At 38.3% G+C, this 15,987-nt stretch overlaps 1 protein-coding gene across 1 annotated transcript in view; it reads right to left on the reverse strand.

Annotated features, from left to right (window-relative positions):
* Positions 1-938: 938 nt before the first annotated feature.
* Positions 939-15,987, reverse strand: part of diaph2 (diaphanous-related formin 2) — a 442,308-nt gene continuing 427,259 nt past the window's right edge. Inside the window, exons 26-27 of the mRNA XM_082178708.1 lie at positions 6,351-6,372; positions 939-3,820 (exon numbers count right to left, since the gene is read on the reverse strand). Coding sequence (XP_082034834.1) covers positions 3,685-3,820; positions 6,351-6,372 — 158 coding nt within the window. The 3' untranslated portion in view covers positions 939-3,684. The remainder of the gene's footprint in view (positions 3,821-6,350; positions 6,373-15,987) is intronic.

A 15,987-nucleotide genomic window follows, 5' to 3' on the forward strand; every position in this document is an offset into this window, starting at 1 on the left:
TGTGGTTTTTGTTTGTGTTGTGACCCTTCTCGGCCACCGTAGAATAGCGTCAAAATAGTTAACGTTACAAAATGAATATGCTGCACGGTGTGATCACAGTCGGTCAGAACATATTTAATGTTTAATATACATGTATACATTGACAGAATCAATTATTAATCAATTATTGATAATGTCAAAATCGATGTGAAGGCGGCTACAGTTTTCAGAGCCAGGCACCTGAGATAATAGACTAAAATGTTAGTGCAGTACCTCTAATCTCATTTTAATGTATATGAATAATGTGTGAACGGCCAAAAATGATCTATTTATAGAACATATGATTTTAATACATCTTTGAAATCATTTATTCAACAAAAAAATGGATGGAAACCGGTGTGGAAGAAATCAAATAGTAGGTACACTGTATCATTTTATAGTTTAATATTAATCTTTATGCTAAAGCAGCTACATTTCAAATGCATGCACTTCACTGGCAACGAAGAATACCCACTGCTTGCTTAAGTATTTTTTTATTCCACTATGAGAAGTGAAATTTACTCCTTACTGACTCCTCATCTGACTGCAGTTGCCTACTCTCCTCTACAAGAGGAAATCATCTGACTGACTGAATGAATGTCCTGATGTTTGCCATGGTGAGTTCAGTTAGGTCAAAACCATTCAGATTTCCATGGAGGAGAAGGCATTTAGTGCTTTAGGGGCTGGTTAGGACACAGCGTGTGTCTGCATCAAGAGAAGACATAATTCATAAGTCATTATGGAAATAACACTCAAAAAAGAGACACTTAATTCTTTTTTTTTTTGAGAAAGTGGTTATTATTTAGTATGATATTCTGTTACATACTTGGGTACAGTGTACATAACCATTTTCACCTTTTTTTTTTGTCACAGATAAAAATAAACTTAAAGATGTTCCAAATATAAATTGTTTATAAGACAATAAAACAATATCAAAAAAAAAAGAAAAAAAAAAAGGCGGCAGGGCTATGGAGTCTTATAATACCTAAAAGATAAAACAATGTCCTGAGACAGTTGCAGTTGTTCTTACCCATTTAACTTTGATCTTGTTCCAAGTGCCAATTACAATGAGCGGGAATGAGAGAGAACTGGGGGAAACTTCTGAGAGAATGGAGATTGAATCACTTGTCAGGAATAGTTACCACGCATGCAAGCAGTCTACTTTGGCAATGATATGTAAAGAAATCACAAATTAAAAGATCGCTCCAGGTCTATATTTAACAAGTTAAAGTGCACCATCATACAGTCTGAACTGAGAATATCGAACAAATGTGGATAAATGAGACAGCAGAGTACCCAAATTGGCAGTAGTGACTTCATATTTTCTTGCTTCTTTCTGGTCTCTGCCTAACATCCAATTAAAGTATTGGATCTGACTTAAAATGTTACACTGTCAGTCACTTGCAGACTCTAACCTGCATTAGGATATATCCTCTATCAAATACACATGACACATTTATATCAGCCTATAGAAAAGCACAAGTCTAACACCAATATCACAGACGGAGGGGAAGATCACTGGTATAAAACAACATTTTCTTAAGAAAGAGACAAAAAAACAAACAAAAAATCTATAAATTACACATCATTTTGAAGTATCTTTCATAGACATATGACATTAGCGTTGTAGAATTATGACATCCCCAAGCCCTAACTGAATGGCTGCATTGCTGCTAGATTCGGTCTTGTATACGATGACACTTTACTGTCATCATACAGAAAATATTAATGTGATGTGAACAAAATCACCTTCCATTAATTATCATAATCATAGGATCAAATCTCAGTCTAGTAACTTTTACGTTTGGCACATTTATCAAAACTAAAAAATGTTTTTGCCCGGAAAGATTAAAAATGATCTGGTGCCAGTGACATAACATATGTAACTGGAGTCTGACTGGGAAATAACAATGTATGTCGGAGGTGTCTGAACTGACAGTGTGTGGATGCTGTAATTACCAGTAACATGAGTTTAAAATAACCAACAGTGAGAGTCATGAGAGCTGAGTGCAGCTGTTGTTGCGTGGTGCTGGAAACCATTCAAAGGGCAGTTTTAATTAGAAAAGCAAATCAATGGATTGCGATTTGCTGCATCTCAACCTTTCCCCTCTCATAAAGAGAGTTTATGACAAACAGTGTGAGGAGAAAGCTCGACTAACAGTGGTTTGTCTAACAGTAAGATGTTCTTCACCACACTACAGTTGTACTGTATATACTTGCATTGGGTGTGCAAACTCAACACATTGCCTTAATTTACAAAAGCAGATGATTTCTGTGTGGCATGTACCAGTATGTGAGTCAGTATGGCTCCAGTCACCCATAAGATACTGTTTAACATACCGTTGCCTGCGGTGTTATGGACATGGGGGGCAGAAAACATTATGGAAAATGACTACCCAACAAGCAACGAGGGGAGGTGGTGGAGAGATTTCACTAATGGTTTTCACATGACAACAAGCCACCATGTTGTGAACATCACCTCACTGTCACTGTGTACAGCTGTACATCCTCATATTCAAGAGAACTCCTCACTGGAATCGGGTTAATGTTCACATATCAAAGGCTTCGGGCAAAATCTGGCAAACTGTGAATAAATACATATTTTACAAATTACAAAAGACGAACTTTGAGTACTAAATCTGATAAACACTCCTCCTGTTTTGGACAGTTTTCAAACATCGGATAGAGCTTAGTTGGCGAGGTAAATGTGGTAGGTCAGTAAGGGAAAGCTCTTAAAGATGACCACTGGATCTTAAAAAACCTAAGCTACAGTTCACTAAAATACTCTTCTACAAGAGGGCTAAAAGCTAAAAGCACAGTGACTTACAAAGAAATCACGAAGAAAACCTGTGACATGTTTGAAAACTGAAATGAATGGCATCTCTTTGATTAGTATTTGCTTCACATACCTGCAGATTCACTTAAAACCTTTGACTCTGCAAGAGAAACATCTATGAATGTTTGAAGTGTTTACTGTAGATAAAGAGCAATATCTTTCAACCACCTCAGGTACCTTGTGGCACTGGCAGCTCTTAAACAGCACAAATATGTACAGACGGTAGCACTGAAGCCAATTTCAGCAGCTTTCTCATGTCTCTACATACATAGGATTTGTAATATATGAAACAAGGTGGTGATCAGAGATTATACGAGTGATGGTGGGTATTACAGACTGGAAATCTAAATTTATCTGTCAAGAAGAACAAAAGGGGCAGGCAGAATCAGTCAATTCAAGGTTTTGTTCAACCAACACAGCATATAAAGTCCCTTTGCTGATATGCATACAGAATCATGCAGTCCTTTCTGGTGCTTTTGGCCTTTTGTCAACAAGAGCGTGTTGTGTGTTGAAAAATCCAATAGCGGGAGATCAAACAGTAGCCAATCATTGATTGTTTGCAGATAGCGAGGTGAAAATGAGATAGATCGGGGAGTTAGCATCGAGAGATATAAACAGAGCAGGCGTAATCGTGAAAATAACAAACAAACACAGCCACATTGAACAGACCCAATACACCAAGAATAAGGCTTCAGAGAGAAATGAGTGTTGTGTGATCCTGCATTGCCGTGTCTGGAGCTGTGGAGCACATCTTGAAGTTTGTTCTGTGTTCTGTATGCAAGTGTGTGTGTATGTATGTGAATGTCGAGGGGCTCTCTCTCCATCCCTGTTCAGCCCTCCTCAGCATTGTCCCCACTCTTGGGTCTTTGGCACTTGGCAAACGTCCTTAGCCGGCAAGCAATCATCGGACCATAGGGTTTGCATTGTGGCGTGAACGAGATCTTTCCAAACCAGTGCGACGGTTGTCTGTTCAAAGAGAGAACAAGGAAGAGGGATAGTCAGGTGTATTCACAACAGCAGCAGACAAATATAAGACAGAATAACGTACGCAGGGGAGAAACAGGAAAGCAGCTAATAGTTAAAAAGAAAACAGGAAACAATATCTGACAATAAAATCTAACTGATAAAGAAGAAAGCAACATAAGATGGTCTGGAGTCAGGTACTTCTTGTCTGGTGTCATAGTAACACCATTGAGTTTCTGATCAGTCACATGCTTGAGAGATCCTCCACCTTTAACAATAAAGCCTGGAGAAGAAACACTTAATAGCACTCATACACAAGTACAAACCAGTGCATACACAGCTGCGCATACTTATCTAAAAACCCAAAGCTTTGGGTGGCGTTTAAATGCATAGTTCACTCAAAAACTAAATTCTGTCTTCATTTACTCACCCTCATGTTGTTCAACAAAGTCAGTGAGGTCAAGTGTTTTCAAACCTTAATTTTCATAATATTACAGTTTTGGAATAAGGGATGATAAATGATAAAAGAATTTATATTTTTCGGTGAACTATCCCTTTAAATGTAAAAAAAAAAAAAAAAAAAAAAACCCTGTTAAAAAAACAGGCCTGTAGGGATATGATGGAGGCAAGTACTAAATGTGCTAGCTGAACTTGGCAATCAAGACCAGCCCATTATGGGTTCCCACAAAGGCTCTCTCCACTCCAAACATGGTGTAGTGAGGGGCTGGTTGGGGGCCATGTGGCAGGTGGAGTGGACAACCTTCCTCTTTCCCCTGCAGATTCGAGAGCCAACTTGCTTAAGCCACCACACCTTTCCTACCTAGTCTGGCAGGTCTGCCCGTGCAACTGCCATTACTCAGTGCCAGGTGTCCATGCCACCATGGGCTGGGCATAGTTTTATGGAACAGGCCCCATTCATCATGTCAGGTAATGAGTTAGGAGCAAGTGAGCACCACAGTAAAGGTGGATTCATACTTCAAACGTAGTTGAAGTCCAGCTCGTTTGCCAAGGTCAGTGGCGGGGGCCAATGAGAAAACAAGCTAGAAATCATTTCGAAAAGGCTGTTTTATGGCTTTGTCTGGGCAAAGAATTTTTTATTTATTTTTTTGCAACAAGACAAAGGTAAAAAAAAAAAAAAACAGTCACAGTGACCATTTTTTTATTTTTTTATTACAACCCTTACAGTGCAGTTGAAAGCTCAGTGTTGGTAGATTATAAGAGCAAGTACTTTGTGCTAACAAATCCACTTTTTGAGTTTGCCTAGAGCCTTTTAATTCAAGCTTCAGTAGACATATAAATCTGTCCTAACAAGGATACTCACCACAGGGGAGGGACAATGATAATAACAAGAGGGTAATACAAAGAGATGGAAGAGATGTGGTTAAGGTAGAGGGAGGAACAGATACATGAAAAACTAAGAGCATAAATAGAGAGAGGAATCCACATTTCTCTGCAGGAGAACTTCATCTGGCATAGGTGAAAGTTGAGGATGCTCAACTTTAAACTCTGCATGAGAACCACAATGTGAGTTGAAATGACGGCAGAGTCTTTCATCCACTTCCACTTCAAAAAGCCAAGCGCCTGAAGGCCTCCAGTCTCTTTCTCTCTGAACTGAATGGGCATTGCACAATGACAGCAGTGATAAAAACAAAGAACTTTCTAGAACTTGTCAGAGCACAGGCTGTTCGGATTTTATTTACAATTTCTACAAAGAGGTCTATTCAGCAGGGCCCAACAATAAACATGGTCACATATTAATAAATGAACTAATAGCCTGAGTAAAAAAAAACACCTTATTGTTGAGCCGCCATTCATACCATTCAAAAATATTGTTTAGATAATATGGTTCCTTATGTCATGACTATACACTCAATGTGACACTATGTAGGATGAAGAAGGGGGAAAACAATATTAAACAGAAGAAGAACCCACATTAACAGCGAGGGAGTGGATGACAGAATAGATGTTAAACAAAGGCCTAGTCCAAACTCTGCTATTGTTTTGCCAATTGCTTCCAAGATGCCCGTTTTGTCTTGTCGGGATCTGTGAGGACTAGCGGCACTTCCTCATGTTTGTGGTCCAAATTGAAAATGGATGAAAGCATCATTGCTTGTTTGAGAGTGAAACATAGATGGTTTGGAGCATTTGGCAAGACAGGGAAAAAATTGTCTAGAGAGCAATACATGAGATAATTGCTTGAGCTCAACAGATTGAAGATAAGATTTAGGTAGGGAAAAAAAGTTTCAACCAAATGGGCAGAAAATACAAACCAACCAACAAAACAGACCTTCCTACTTCTCTTAATTTGGACTGAAAATCTCTCTAAGTTTCTGATCACAGGCGCTTCAGTCTAAAATACAGCAACAATCACAACAACCAGAAGCAATTTCTATTGGGGCACACACAATGAAGCTATTCTCTGAAGGGTGAGCATTCACTTCCACAATAAAAATACACCACTAGACAATTTCAGGAGAACTGTGCCACTGATCACAAATCTGTCAAGTGCTTTCGGGTTTGATGGCTTTTTTACCTGCTTTTCCCGGAGGCAGCGTCTTTAGGTTGGATGCACAAAGAAAAAGGATGGGAGTGAAAAAGATTGACGAAAAAATAAGAACATTTGGTTTTACACAAGAGAAAAGTCTGTATTCCAGGACTTAATTAAATGATGCTATTGTTCCTCTGCATTTAGAGAGGGTTGATGGGGAGGGGGAATCAAACGTTATCAAAACGTCATAATGCGTTGCAGAGGGGGGTCATGGGATTAGTCTAGGGTCGTAGATTGGATAAAGCACATTACTAAAAAGCGAGTAAGCACACAAACACTCACAAAGGACTAAGAGGGATTCACAGGCTTGAATGCGACACTTTCACTGTATGATTGAGTGATAGGCCCCAGATGGCCCCTAGTGCATTCTTCTAAATAGATTAAACGACATAATGGATTTTGCATTACTGTCATCTGCCTGTAATTACATGAAGTTACATCATCAGGAGAGTCCTTTGGCACAAGTTTTTCTCCATGAATAACAAATTAGCTTCAATCAACAGTTGAGTAGTAACTGTGAATAAACACAGGTAATTACAAGAGTAAATAATTTACATGTTTGATGCAATTCAAATATTCAATATGTATGCAATAATATTAAATGTGCAGAGGCAAATATTTTCAAATAAACACTTTTTGGTTATGTATTTTTGGATAGACCTTCACACCAAGAAAATAAGCACACGCACACAAGCACATAACGTAATGTGCAAACTTGTATCACTTCATTTTTTTTTTCAGGGACAAAATGTAATAAAGGTGATTAAATCTGTGAGGGCCATATGTCAACACACAATGTTTACCGCTTGTGGGCTGTAGAGGGAGGTGAGGCGCAGAGAGAGAGAGAGAGAGAGAGAGAGAGAGAGAGAGAGAGAGAGAGAGAGAGAGAGAGAGAGAGAGAGAGAGAGAGTGTGTGTGTGTGTGTGTGTGTGTGTGTGAGCTGCAGCAGTAGCAGCTATCTGTTCTTCTCATCTTCAGCATGCCTCTGCCAGACTCAAGCTCCATGGGTAATGGAGCACCAGAAAAAGGAAATATTAAGAGGATGTGATGGTGTAGGGGAGAGTTATTTCTTCAGCTGTAAGGTCAAAGAGGTGTCTAACTCTGAGACAGCTGAAAAGTGTAATTTCAAGCCTTGCGACCTTGATTTGTGTCAAGAAGGTAAAAACTAAAACATAAGTGGGCATATGTGTTATGGCAAAAAATGATTTGTTTGCTCTAGAAAATAAAAAAAGTGAGGTAGAACATATGGATTTGTTTCAAATCATCTGGATGAAACTTTGTTTACAAACCTCTAAATAACCAGCCAAATAAATATATATCATTGTGTACATGACACATAACTGGGTCTAATATGAGGTTGTTTGTCACATCAAGCTATGTTAAAATAGTGTGTTTGAAAAAAGCAGCTGTATCTCAATCAAATGCAGAACTCTGGGCATGAGTCATTTCAGTGAGAAAATAAAAATGCAGGAAATAGCAGGAAAGTATAATTATTTGACACTGAAAAATGGTTTGTAAAAAAGGGTAAAAGAAAAAAAAAAAGATATTTGTAGTGCAAGAGTGAGTAACCCTTTGAAAAGCTACTAATGTCCAAAGTAACAACAATATGAGACCAAACCCTTATGACCTTCTTTCTGAAGAGTCTCTAGCTTTTTTCCATATATAATGAAAGCAAATGAGGACTGGGACAGTCAGTCTTTAATAAATCAAAAAAGCATAAATATGGTTCAAAGGATCTGTGCACTATATTTCCTCTTCTGAAGAAATACAGCAGCTTTGTGAGAAGAAAACACTGACAATTTAAATCAATGCTCACTGATAATCTTGACAAACTTGGCATGTTCATGAGAGAAGTCGTGATGCCTGATTTGCAAATAAATCATTCTTGAGTGTTATCTTTTTAATAAATTGGTTAATTCAGTTAAAAAACAAAACAATCTGAACAATTTATTAACAAGTTGGACTGATCCGATTCTCCAGTTTAACTCACAGATTCTCTCACACAATGGATGTATCACTATCAGTAAATATTAACTTAAATGTTCTGTTATTTACACAAAGCTATTGTCGACATGAAAAACAACAACCAACTCAGTGGCACAGTGGGTATGCGCTTTATGCGGCGGCAAAGCGATGGTAAAAAAACAAAACATTTTGGTATTTACCAATACCATACTGGTACCAAATACCAGTATTTTCTATATGTAGCTGCTGTTGTGCGTTTCTAAATCATTTCTGCATTTTCTTCAATGTTATATAACATTTTAGAGGACTAACAGGCGAGAGTAGGCACCCTCATAAGATTCCAACATAAAAAAAATTGACATGGTGGGTCGAATCGAAAAAGCTGTCGGGGGGCTAAAAATAGAAAAAGAAAGAGGAAAAAGGAGATGGCATGTCAAGGGATGCGACAGCAGCTAAAATAAGTGGATGGTGAAAGGCAACAGGTAGGATTTAAAATGTGACGTCTGTGTGTGCTTGGAGGCTTGCAAATAGTCATGTTAACAGACTAGCTAGCGTTAGCTAACACTGGGAATGTAGCAGCCAAATGGGGTTTAAATTACGGCTAGCTTAGAATATGCTATACCTCGGCAAAACCTAGGTTGCTGAGCTGAAAACTGGAAAATATTTATTTGTTTTTTATACAATATTTGCCAAAATTGTTGCTGCATACTCCTCTGACACTGGGTAGTTGCGCCCCTGGACCAACTGCATTGTTCAAAAAATGACAATGCTGAGAGAATTTTCATTTTGGGATGAACTAATCCTTTAAGTACTGGCTGATATGCTGGTTCGTTTTCCACATTGAGATGTGAGCTCTTAAGTGCATTCTCTGCCCTAACTAAAGCAAGAGAGATACCAGAAACACAAGCGAGACAAGACTCTGAAATCCTGCTTTAAGTAACCATGCTCTGCTGAAATTACGGATGTTTAGAGTGAGTGTGGGGCATTTGTCAAACACACAAGCCACCGCAGATCCACTAAAGGAGAGCTCAAACATGAGCTTTCCTCATCAAACTAAGATGGATGAGAGCTCAGATAAGCTGGAGGTCTGGTCTGCATTCTCCCTAAATCTCTCTCTGAGCCATTTCTAAACAAAGATGGGAGATGTGTAACGTCTAATCTGACAGTTTGTTAAGACCCAGACTAATGGAAATAATGAAGTAAGGCAGCAATTAAAATATGTCAAAACTGGTCAGCATGGATCTGAGTTTTTCCCCTTTCATCAAATACGGCTTTCAATCAAAGCCAGGCTCCATTTAGACACTCGCTGTACCTTGAATAGGTGACCCAGATCCGCACTGCCCTTCACTTTCCACAGTTTCTACTTTAAAGAATGCATTAAAGTTTCAAGCTCTCGATAAAGGAGGTGGTTCACAGACGTAGTAAAAAGGCAACATCTTAGCAGATTTCTGCGAAGGCTCGCTAGCCTGTTGCCCCCCAGCACTCTGCATTGTCCTGCTCGGCTGCACTCTCTCTGAGCTCCTCAGAGCTGAAAGGAGAGCCAGGCCTTAGAGTAATGTTTCTTGACAGCTCGGCACACAATACGGCACAGGAGAGCTGGAAATCACTACACATGTCGATAAACAAATGCTTATTTTTAGAGGAGAGAGCGAGGCACTAGTTTATCTCTGCAGCAGGAAGGCCCTGACAGATCTGTTCCCGGGACAAACAAGGGAAGGGATGAGAAACTACGGCTGGCGTCCAGTGCCGGGAGGCCCAGTGTCTTTCCCTTTTACAGGCACAGCAGTAGGACCCTGTTTGATGGGATATCAAAATGGCTGTCGGTCACATTTGCCAAGATTTTTCATTGGGATCCTCAAGACGGACAAGATAGTCTCTGAGTTGTGAACCAGCATGGTTTTCAAAAGAGATGGCAGAATATAAGATCTGAAACAAAAAGAAACTCAAAAGAAGGGAACAGAGAAGCAAAGGCACACACATGCATCAAACCGTCAGATGAAAAATATTTTCCAATAGATCACAGCCCGAGGCTAATCTACAGTGTTAATCATCAGCACTGCAGCTACATAGAGAGGCAAACTTCAGTAGTAATACAGGAATGTGCCTGTGCAGTAACACAAATACGGATTGCGCTCTCAAGCACTGCAGGCGAGAACTAGCCTATCATCCTTTTACAAAAAAACAACAACAAACACTTGGATTGTATACTTTATGTAGAAGATATTGGTGTCTATGAGCTCTTATTCAAGCTATTAAAAGAAGGTCAAGTGAGAACTTACATAAATTTGTTGTTTCCAATTTATTTACTGAATTTGTGGGATTCTTAATCTGTGGGATTGAGAGGAATTGATTTTCGAAATGAAAACACAATGCTAATTAAAATACTAAACCTAAATGAACACACACACATTTTTTTTTAGGAGGGACAATGCATAGATGTAATGGTTTTTATAATGTTCAACAAACTGTATATTCTATCGCCCTACACTAACCCTACCCTAAACCTACCCATCACAGAAAACTTTCTGCATCTTAGATTTTCAAAAAATATCATTCTGTATGATTTATAAGCTTGTTTCCTATTGGGGACCAAAAAAATAAATGTCCCAATAAGATCAAAATTTACTGGTATTACTATACTTCTGTGGACATTTGGTCCCCATAACGTAGGGAATACGGGGACCAAACACACACTTGTTGGGTTTCCATGTTTTATGGGGGCCACAGGGGAGACATCACGGGCCTAATTTATAAAACCTTTCGTAGATTTCATCCTGAATGTGCATCTTTGCAGACCATCTTACAACATCTAGTTTTACTATGCATCTCCTAATCTGCATATAATTACCATATGCATATTCCCATCCATGTGATACCATGTTTAATGGTACAAGAAAGACATTAGGAAAATATGAAATACAGACTATAAATTATTTAAATAATTTGTGCAGTCACATTACATTGCTAAAAGTAATTTAGTATCCTTGTCTTGTTTCAGAATAAATATATAAAAATATCCGTAAAAGTAATATTGTATAAATTACTCCTACTTTTTTTCAGAGAAAGTTGTCAGAGAAGAGTTATTCTCATTCTTTTTCACTGACCAAATAGTATATATTTTTTTTAAACAAATAAAATGTATGCAATTTTGCCAATAAGGTGAACATATGTTTTAGAATGTTTATATATTTTTATTGGAAACAGATTTATATATTTTATATTTATATTTTATTTTGCAGTGTAAATACAATTGTCTGACTCAGCATGTCATTGACAAAACTTAGTTTCCTTCAAATTCCATCCTTCAAATGCAATTGCCATTTTCATAATGTTGGGAAGATCACAAGAGTTATCATTACTGTCTGCCTGCACACAACATCAACAGCACACCTTGCAGCAGTGGTTGTACAGTATTGTCATCGGACCTATTCAAACCGGCCAGTGGACCGTTCTACCACTGAACGAAAGTGTGCATCATTGATCATTGTTCTTGAGAGAAATATTTTATTGAACATGAGTTCAGCTAGCACAAGGCCAAGCACTCCTCACTGTCGTTAAACGTAGCATGCCACCGTAGCATGCCACATGAAATGTGTAAAAATTCATATAGTTTTAGTTTAACTTCTGGATAATGACTTTTAAGTAATTAAGTAAACAGTTTAAAATAATTATGTTTACTTCATTACTTGGCTCACTCCAGAAAAAGAGTGTGGACGTTGCGTAAACACATTTACACTGTTTAATTTTTTACAAATCCCGATATGTGCGTGGAAAATTGTGTACACACATATCAACGCCTTTTTTGAGCGTATGCAACATTTTTACATTAAGCCACAGGGCTGAACAGTTGAATTTCACATATCGCACATGCTGTGAAAAAATCGGGTCTGTGCAATGAATACATTTATCACAATATCACATGTGCGATACAGTTTTGCATGTGTGCAAGACAGAGCTGCTTGTTTATGTGAAGTCAGAGTTTGTTGTGTGCATGTGGTTTATCTAGGGCCGCACTATTAACCGAAATTTTGTCCCACAAGTTTTCAAACAATTTTGTCTCCACAATGTAGGGAATAGCTGAACCACACACACACACACACACACACACACACACACACACACACACACACACACACACACACACACACACACACACACACACACACACACACACACACACACACACACGAACAATATACATATATATATATATATATATATATATATATATATATATATATATGAAAAAGTGTATAGGTTATGATAAGATAATTAATGCACATCTAATTATATTAATTATTGAATAATAATAATAATAAAAAAAAACATGAACCATCTGCACCAAACCTGTGACCCAAAGAACTATTTGGATTTTTTTTACTTCAAAACAAATACAATATCTTTACTATAAAAACAAACAAACAATTGAATTACTGTCTCCAGCATTATCCACTATTAACAAGCAGACACAACATATAAAATCAACAGATCACTATTATCTAATGATAAAAATTATACCATTTAATCGAAATTGGAAGTGCATGTAACGCATTAATAAATTGTGACATAAAAACTGTCGGTCTTGATGCATTGTGTTATCATCATGGCTAAAAACACGGGGTGCAGATGGGGCCTCTGGCAGGGACAATGCCCCCTAAGTTCAACTCAGGAAAGGTGAGTGGCTAATCCATTAGGATCATGTGCGCTAGGCCCCAAATCACCATACTGATCCTTCAAGACTGATAGTGACCCAGCAGAGATCTGGCTTGCCAGTGGAATAAGCATTTGGATGGGATCCTATTAAAGGCAGGCAGGGCTGGGTTTCCTGAACAGCGACCCATGTCTCCACATACATTTTATGCACAAAGGAAAATATCACATATCCATAACACACAAATATGAACAACAATGAAGTATCAGCTGTGATTATGCATGTACTTGGAAGTGGCCGGATGAATCAGAAGTCTGCTAAGACAAGCTTAAGCAGACCAATGCTATTTCCAAGCTGAAGAAAACGGCATAGTTAGGGAGAAGCTTAGATTGACAGTGGGGTGAGTAGACAGTGAAGAGTTAGACAAATAGATACAACAATATAGTTTGACAGACAGATGGAAGCGTAAATGGATGGTTTGGCAGCATGATAAGGTAAATAGACTGATGGATAACTAAACAAATAAAGGAAGAAAATGGCTGGTTCTATGATGGGGGAACCAGATAGTAAGATAAACAGATGGATAGTGTTGATATGACATAGATCGATAGATTCTTCAATCCTATTTCTTCGTTCAAATGTAATTGTATTTTGGATGTATCAGGAATAGGTGAGTGAGAAACGGCATGTTGACCGGAGGGGACATGAGTGAACAGACATTCCTCTGTCTTCTTGTCCAATAAATCTGATGTCACATCAGCACAGAGGGGGGAGAGCTCTATAAATTCACATGATAAATATCACACTGAATATATGTTGAGCAAACAAACAGACACACGCACACATAAGTAAACACAATATGGAGGCTGTGCAGTAAATAAGATGTGGGAAAGATTGTCAAGGAATGTGAAATGAGGGTGATGGAGTAGTGATGGGTGGTGAGGTGGAAGGATGTGAAAATGAATGGATGGAAATGATAAAGCTGCTTTCTGGCAACAAGGTCTCAAGATGACATTTGTACAACTTAATTACTCTTGGTGGAGTGGCAACAGCAGAATCGTTAGATAGTGGAATCTGTGTCAAACACTAAATCCGAAAGAAAAAAATAAATAAAATGTAATTGGAAGATTACCTTTAAGGGTTATTTAATTCAAAAATGAAAATTCTGTCATAATTTACCCTCAAGTTGTTGCAAACCTTTTTGACTTTGTTGCCTTAAAAGGAACACAAAAGAAGAAACAGACAATGAATGCGGACAGATGCTTTCAAGTTTCAAAAAAGAAGCAAAACACTATAAAGTATCATACAACTCATGCACTATACTGCAAATCTTCTGAAACAATGAACTTAAGTTATTCTCCTTGGCGTGTTCATAAGAGTTTATCAGTGAAGTATCAATGTTAATTCATGAGCAAATGATTCTTTTGAGTCAGATCTTTCAAATGAATCAGTTAAATCAGTCATATTCAAAATTATTTTTCCTTTTGGGTCGGTAGATAACTCTCATTTGCATAATAAAAGTCATATGGTTTTTTTTTCTATTTTTTATAATGATTTTGACTGATTTTTGAAACTTGAAATCCTCAGTCCTCATGGGGACTAAGGAGCAATCAGAACAATTCTTTATTCTTGAAAATCTCATCTTTTGTCTTCCACAAAAGATAAAGTCTGACAGGTTTGGAACAACATGAGTGTGAGTATGATGATAGAATCTTAATTTGTGGTAATGGTGACAGAATCTTAATTTGGGGGTAAACTATCCCTCAAATGGCAAACTGACTGAGGTGAGAAAGTGTATAACCTGGGGCTCTCATGAGGTCACGCTGAAACTGCGGTCTGTTTACTAATCCCATCCTCACGTTGAGATAAAAAAGAAAGCATGTGAAAGCAAACATTCAGAATTTCAAATCACACTCATACAGGTGACCCATCAACCCAAGTAGGCACACACTAAAAACAGTTACAGCGAATCCATTAGAGTAAAATCTTTCCAAGCAACCAAACATAAGTCGCCCTCTCTTAATCCTGTGCCTAGGATTGCTAATGCCTCACTCCGTCTGAGAATACACAATGCAGACCTTCACTTAAATAAAACATTCTGCTCACTCTATCTTTATTTACTTACTTATCTTTCTGTAGATGTCTTCGCTCACAAAGAGCGTAAAGATCATGGAGGGCCATTTTCACAGAGAACCCCTGACCCATTTGGCGAAGAGTCTGGACTGAGTAATGTTTTAGGAATGGAACTTACTTGAAATATTCATTTGAAAGAACTTGCTTGTGTAGAGCAAATTCATCCACTGATGGTCAGTGTTCTTCGCTTTCCTCTCCTATTCTTGTCTTGTATAGCTTGTCTACGCCTCAGTTGCCATCTTGAGCACCCTGACATACTGCTTGACTTCTAATCTGGTCACTTCTTTCCACTTCCTTTTTTGACTCTCTTTCGTTTGCATTCCCTCGTTTCACCTCTCTGTCTCTTGTTGCATTTCTTGCTATTTATTGCTCCCTTCCCCACAAGGCATAAAAGTACAAGCTCTTTACTCACTAACCAGAGGGTTTAAACTTTTCTTGTGTGTTAGTCTCCTAGCCATAAGTTATTGCATATGAAAAGTGCGGCACTAAATCAGTTTGATTGCCCTTCTGATGGAGTTGTGAAGGTGAAATAAAATGCAGTAAGATGTTATATGACTACAAGTCTTTTTACAATTTTGGTCATACTATTCGTCAGAACCATAGATGTGAGCGCTGAGCTAATTATGGGGATTGCAACAGCGTTTCTTTCAGAATGCCAACGACGAGGGATTGGTTGACCTGGGGGGGAGGTTGTTTTGCTGTGTGCGTGGAGCGACGACACATCCCCATAGACCTGCGGGCGACAATGGATTTCATGTGAATGAAATATTCATCAATGCTGACTTATTTATCGGGAAGAAGATTTCTGCAGGGGGCCCTCAAGAGATCACACTCACATGCCATCCTGTCGCCACTTTACCCGCAAGCTTTTCA

The sequence above is a fragment of the Leuciscus leuciscus genome (genome assembly GCF_965113295.1).
Source record: "Leuciscus leuciscus genome assembly, chromosome: 8".
Taxonomy (NCBI): Eukaryota; Metazoa; Chordata; class Actinopteri; order Cypriniformes; family Leuciscidae; genus Leuciscus; species Leuciscus leuciscus.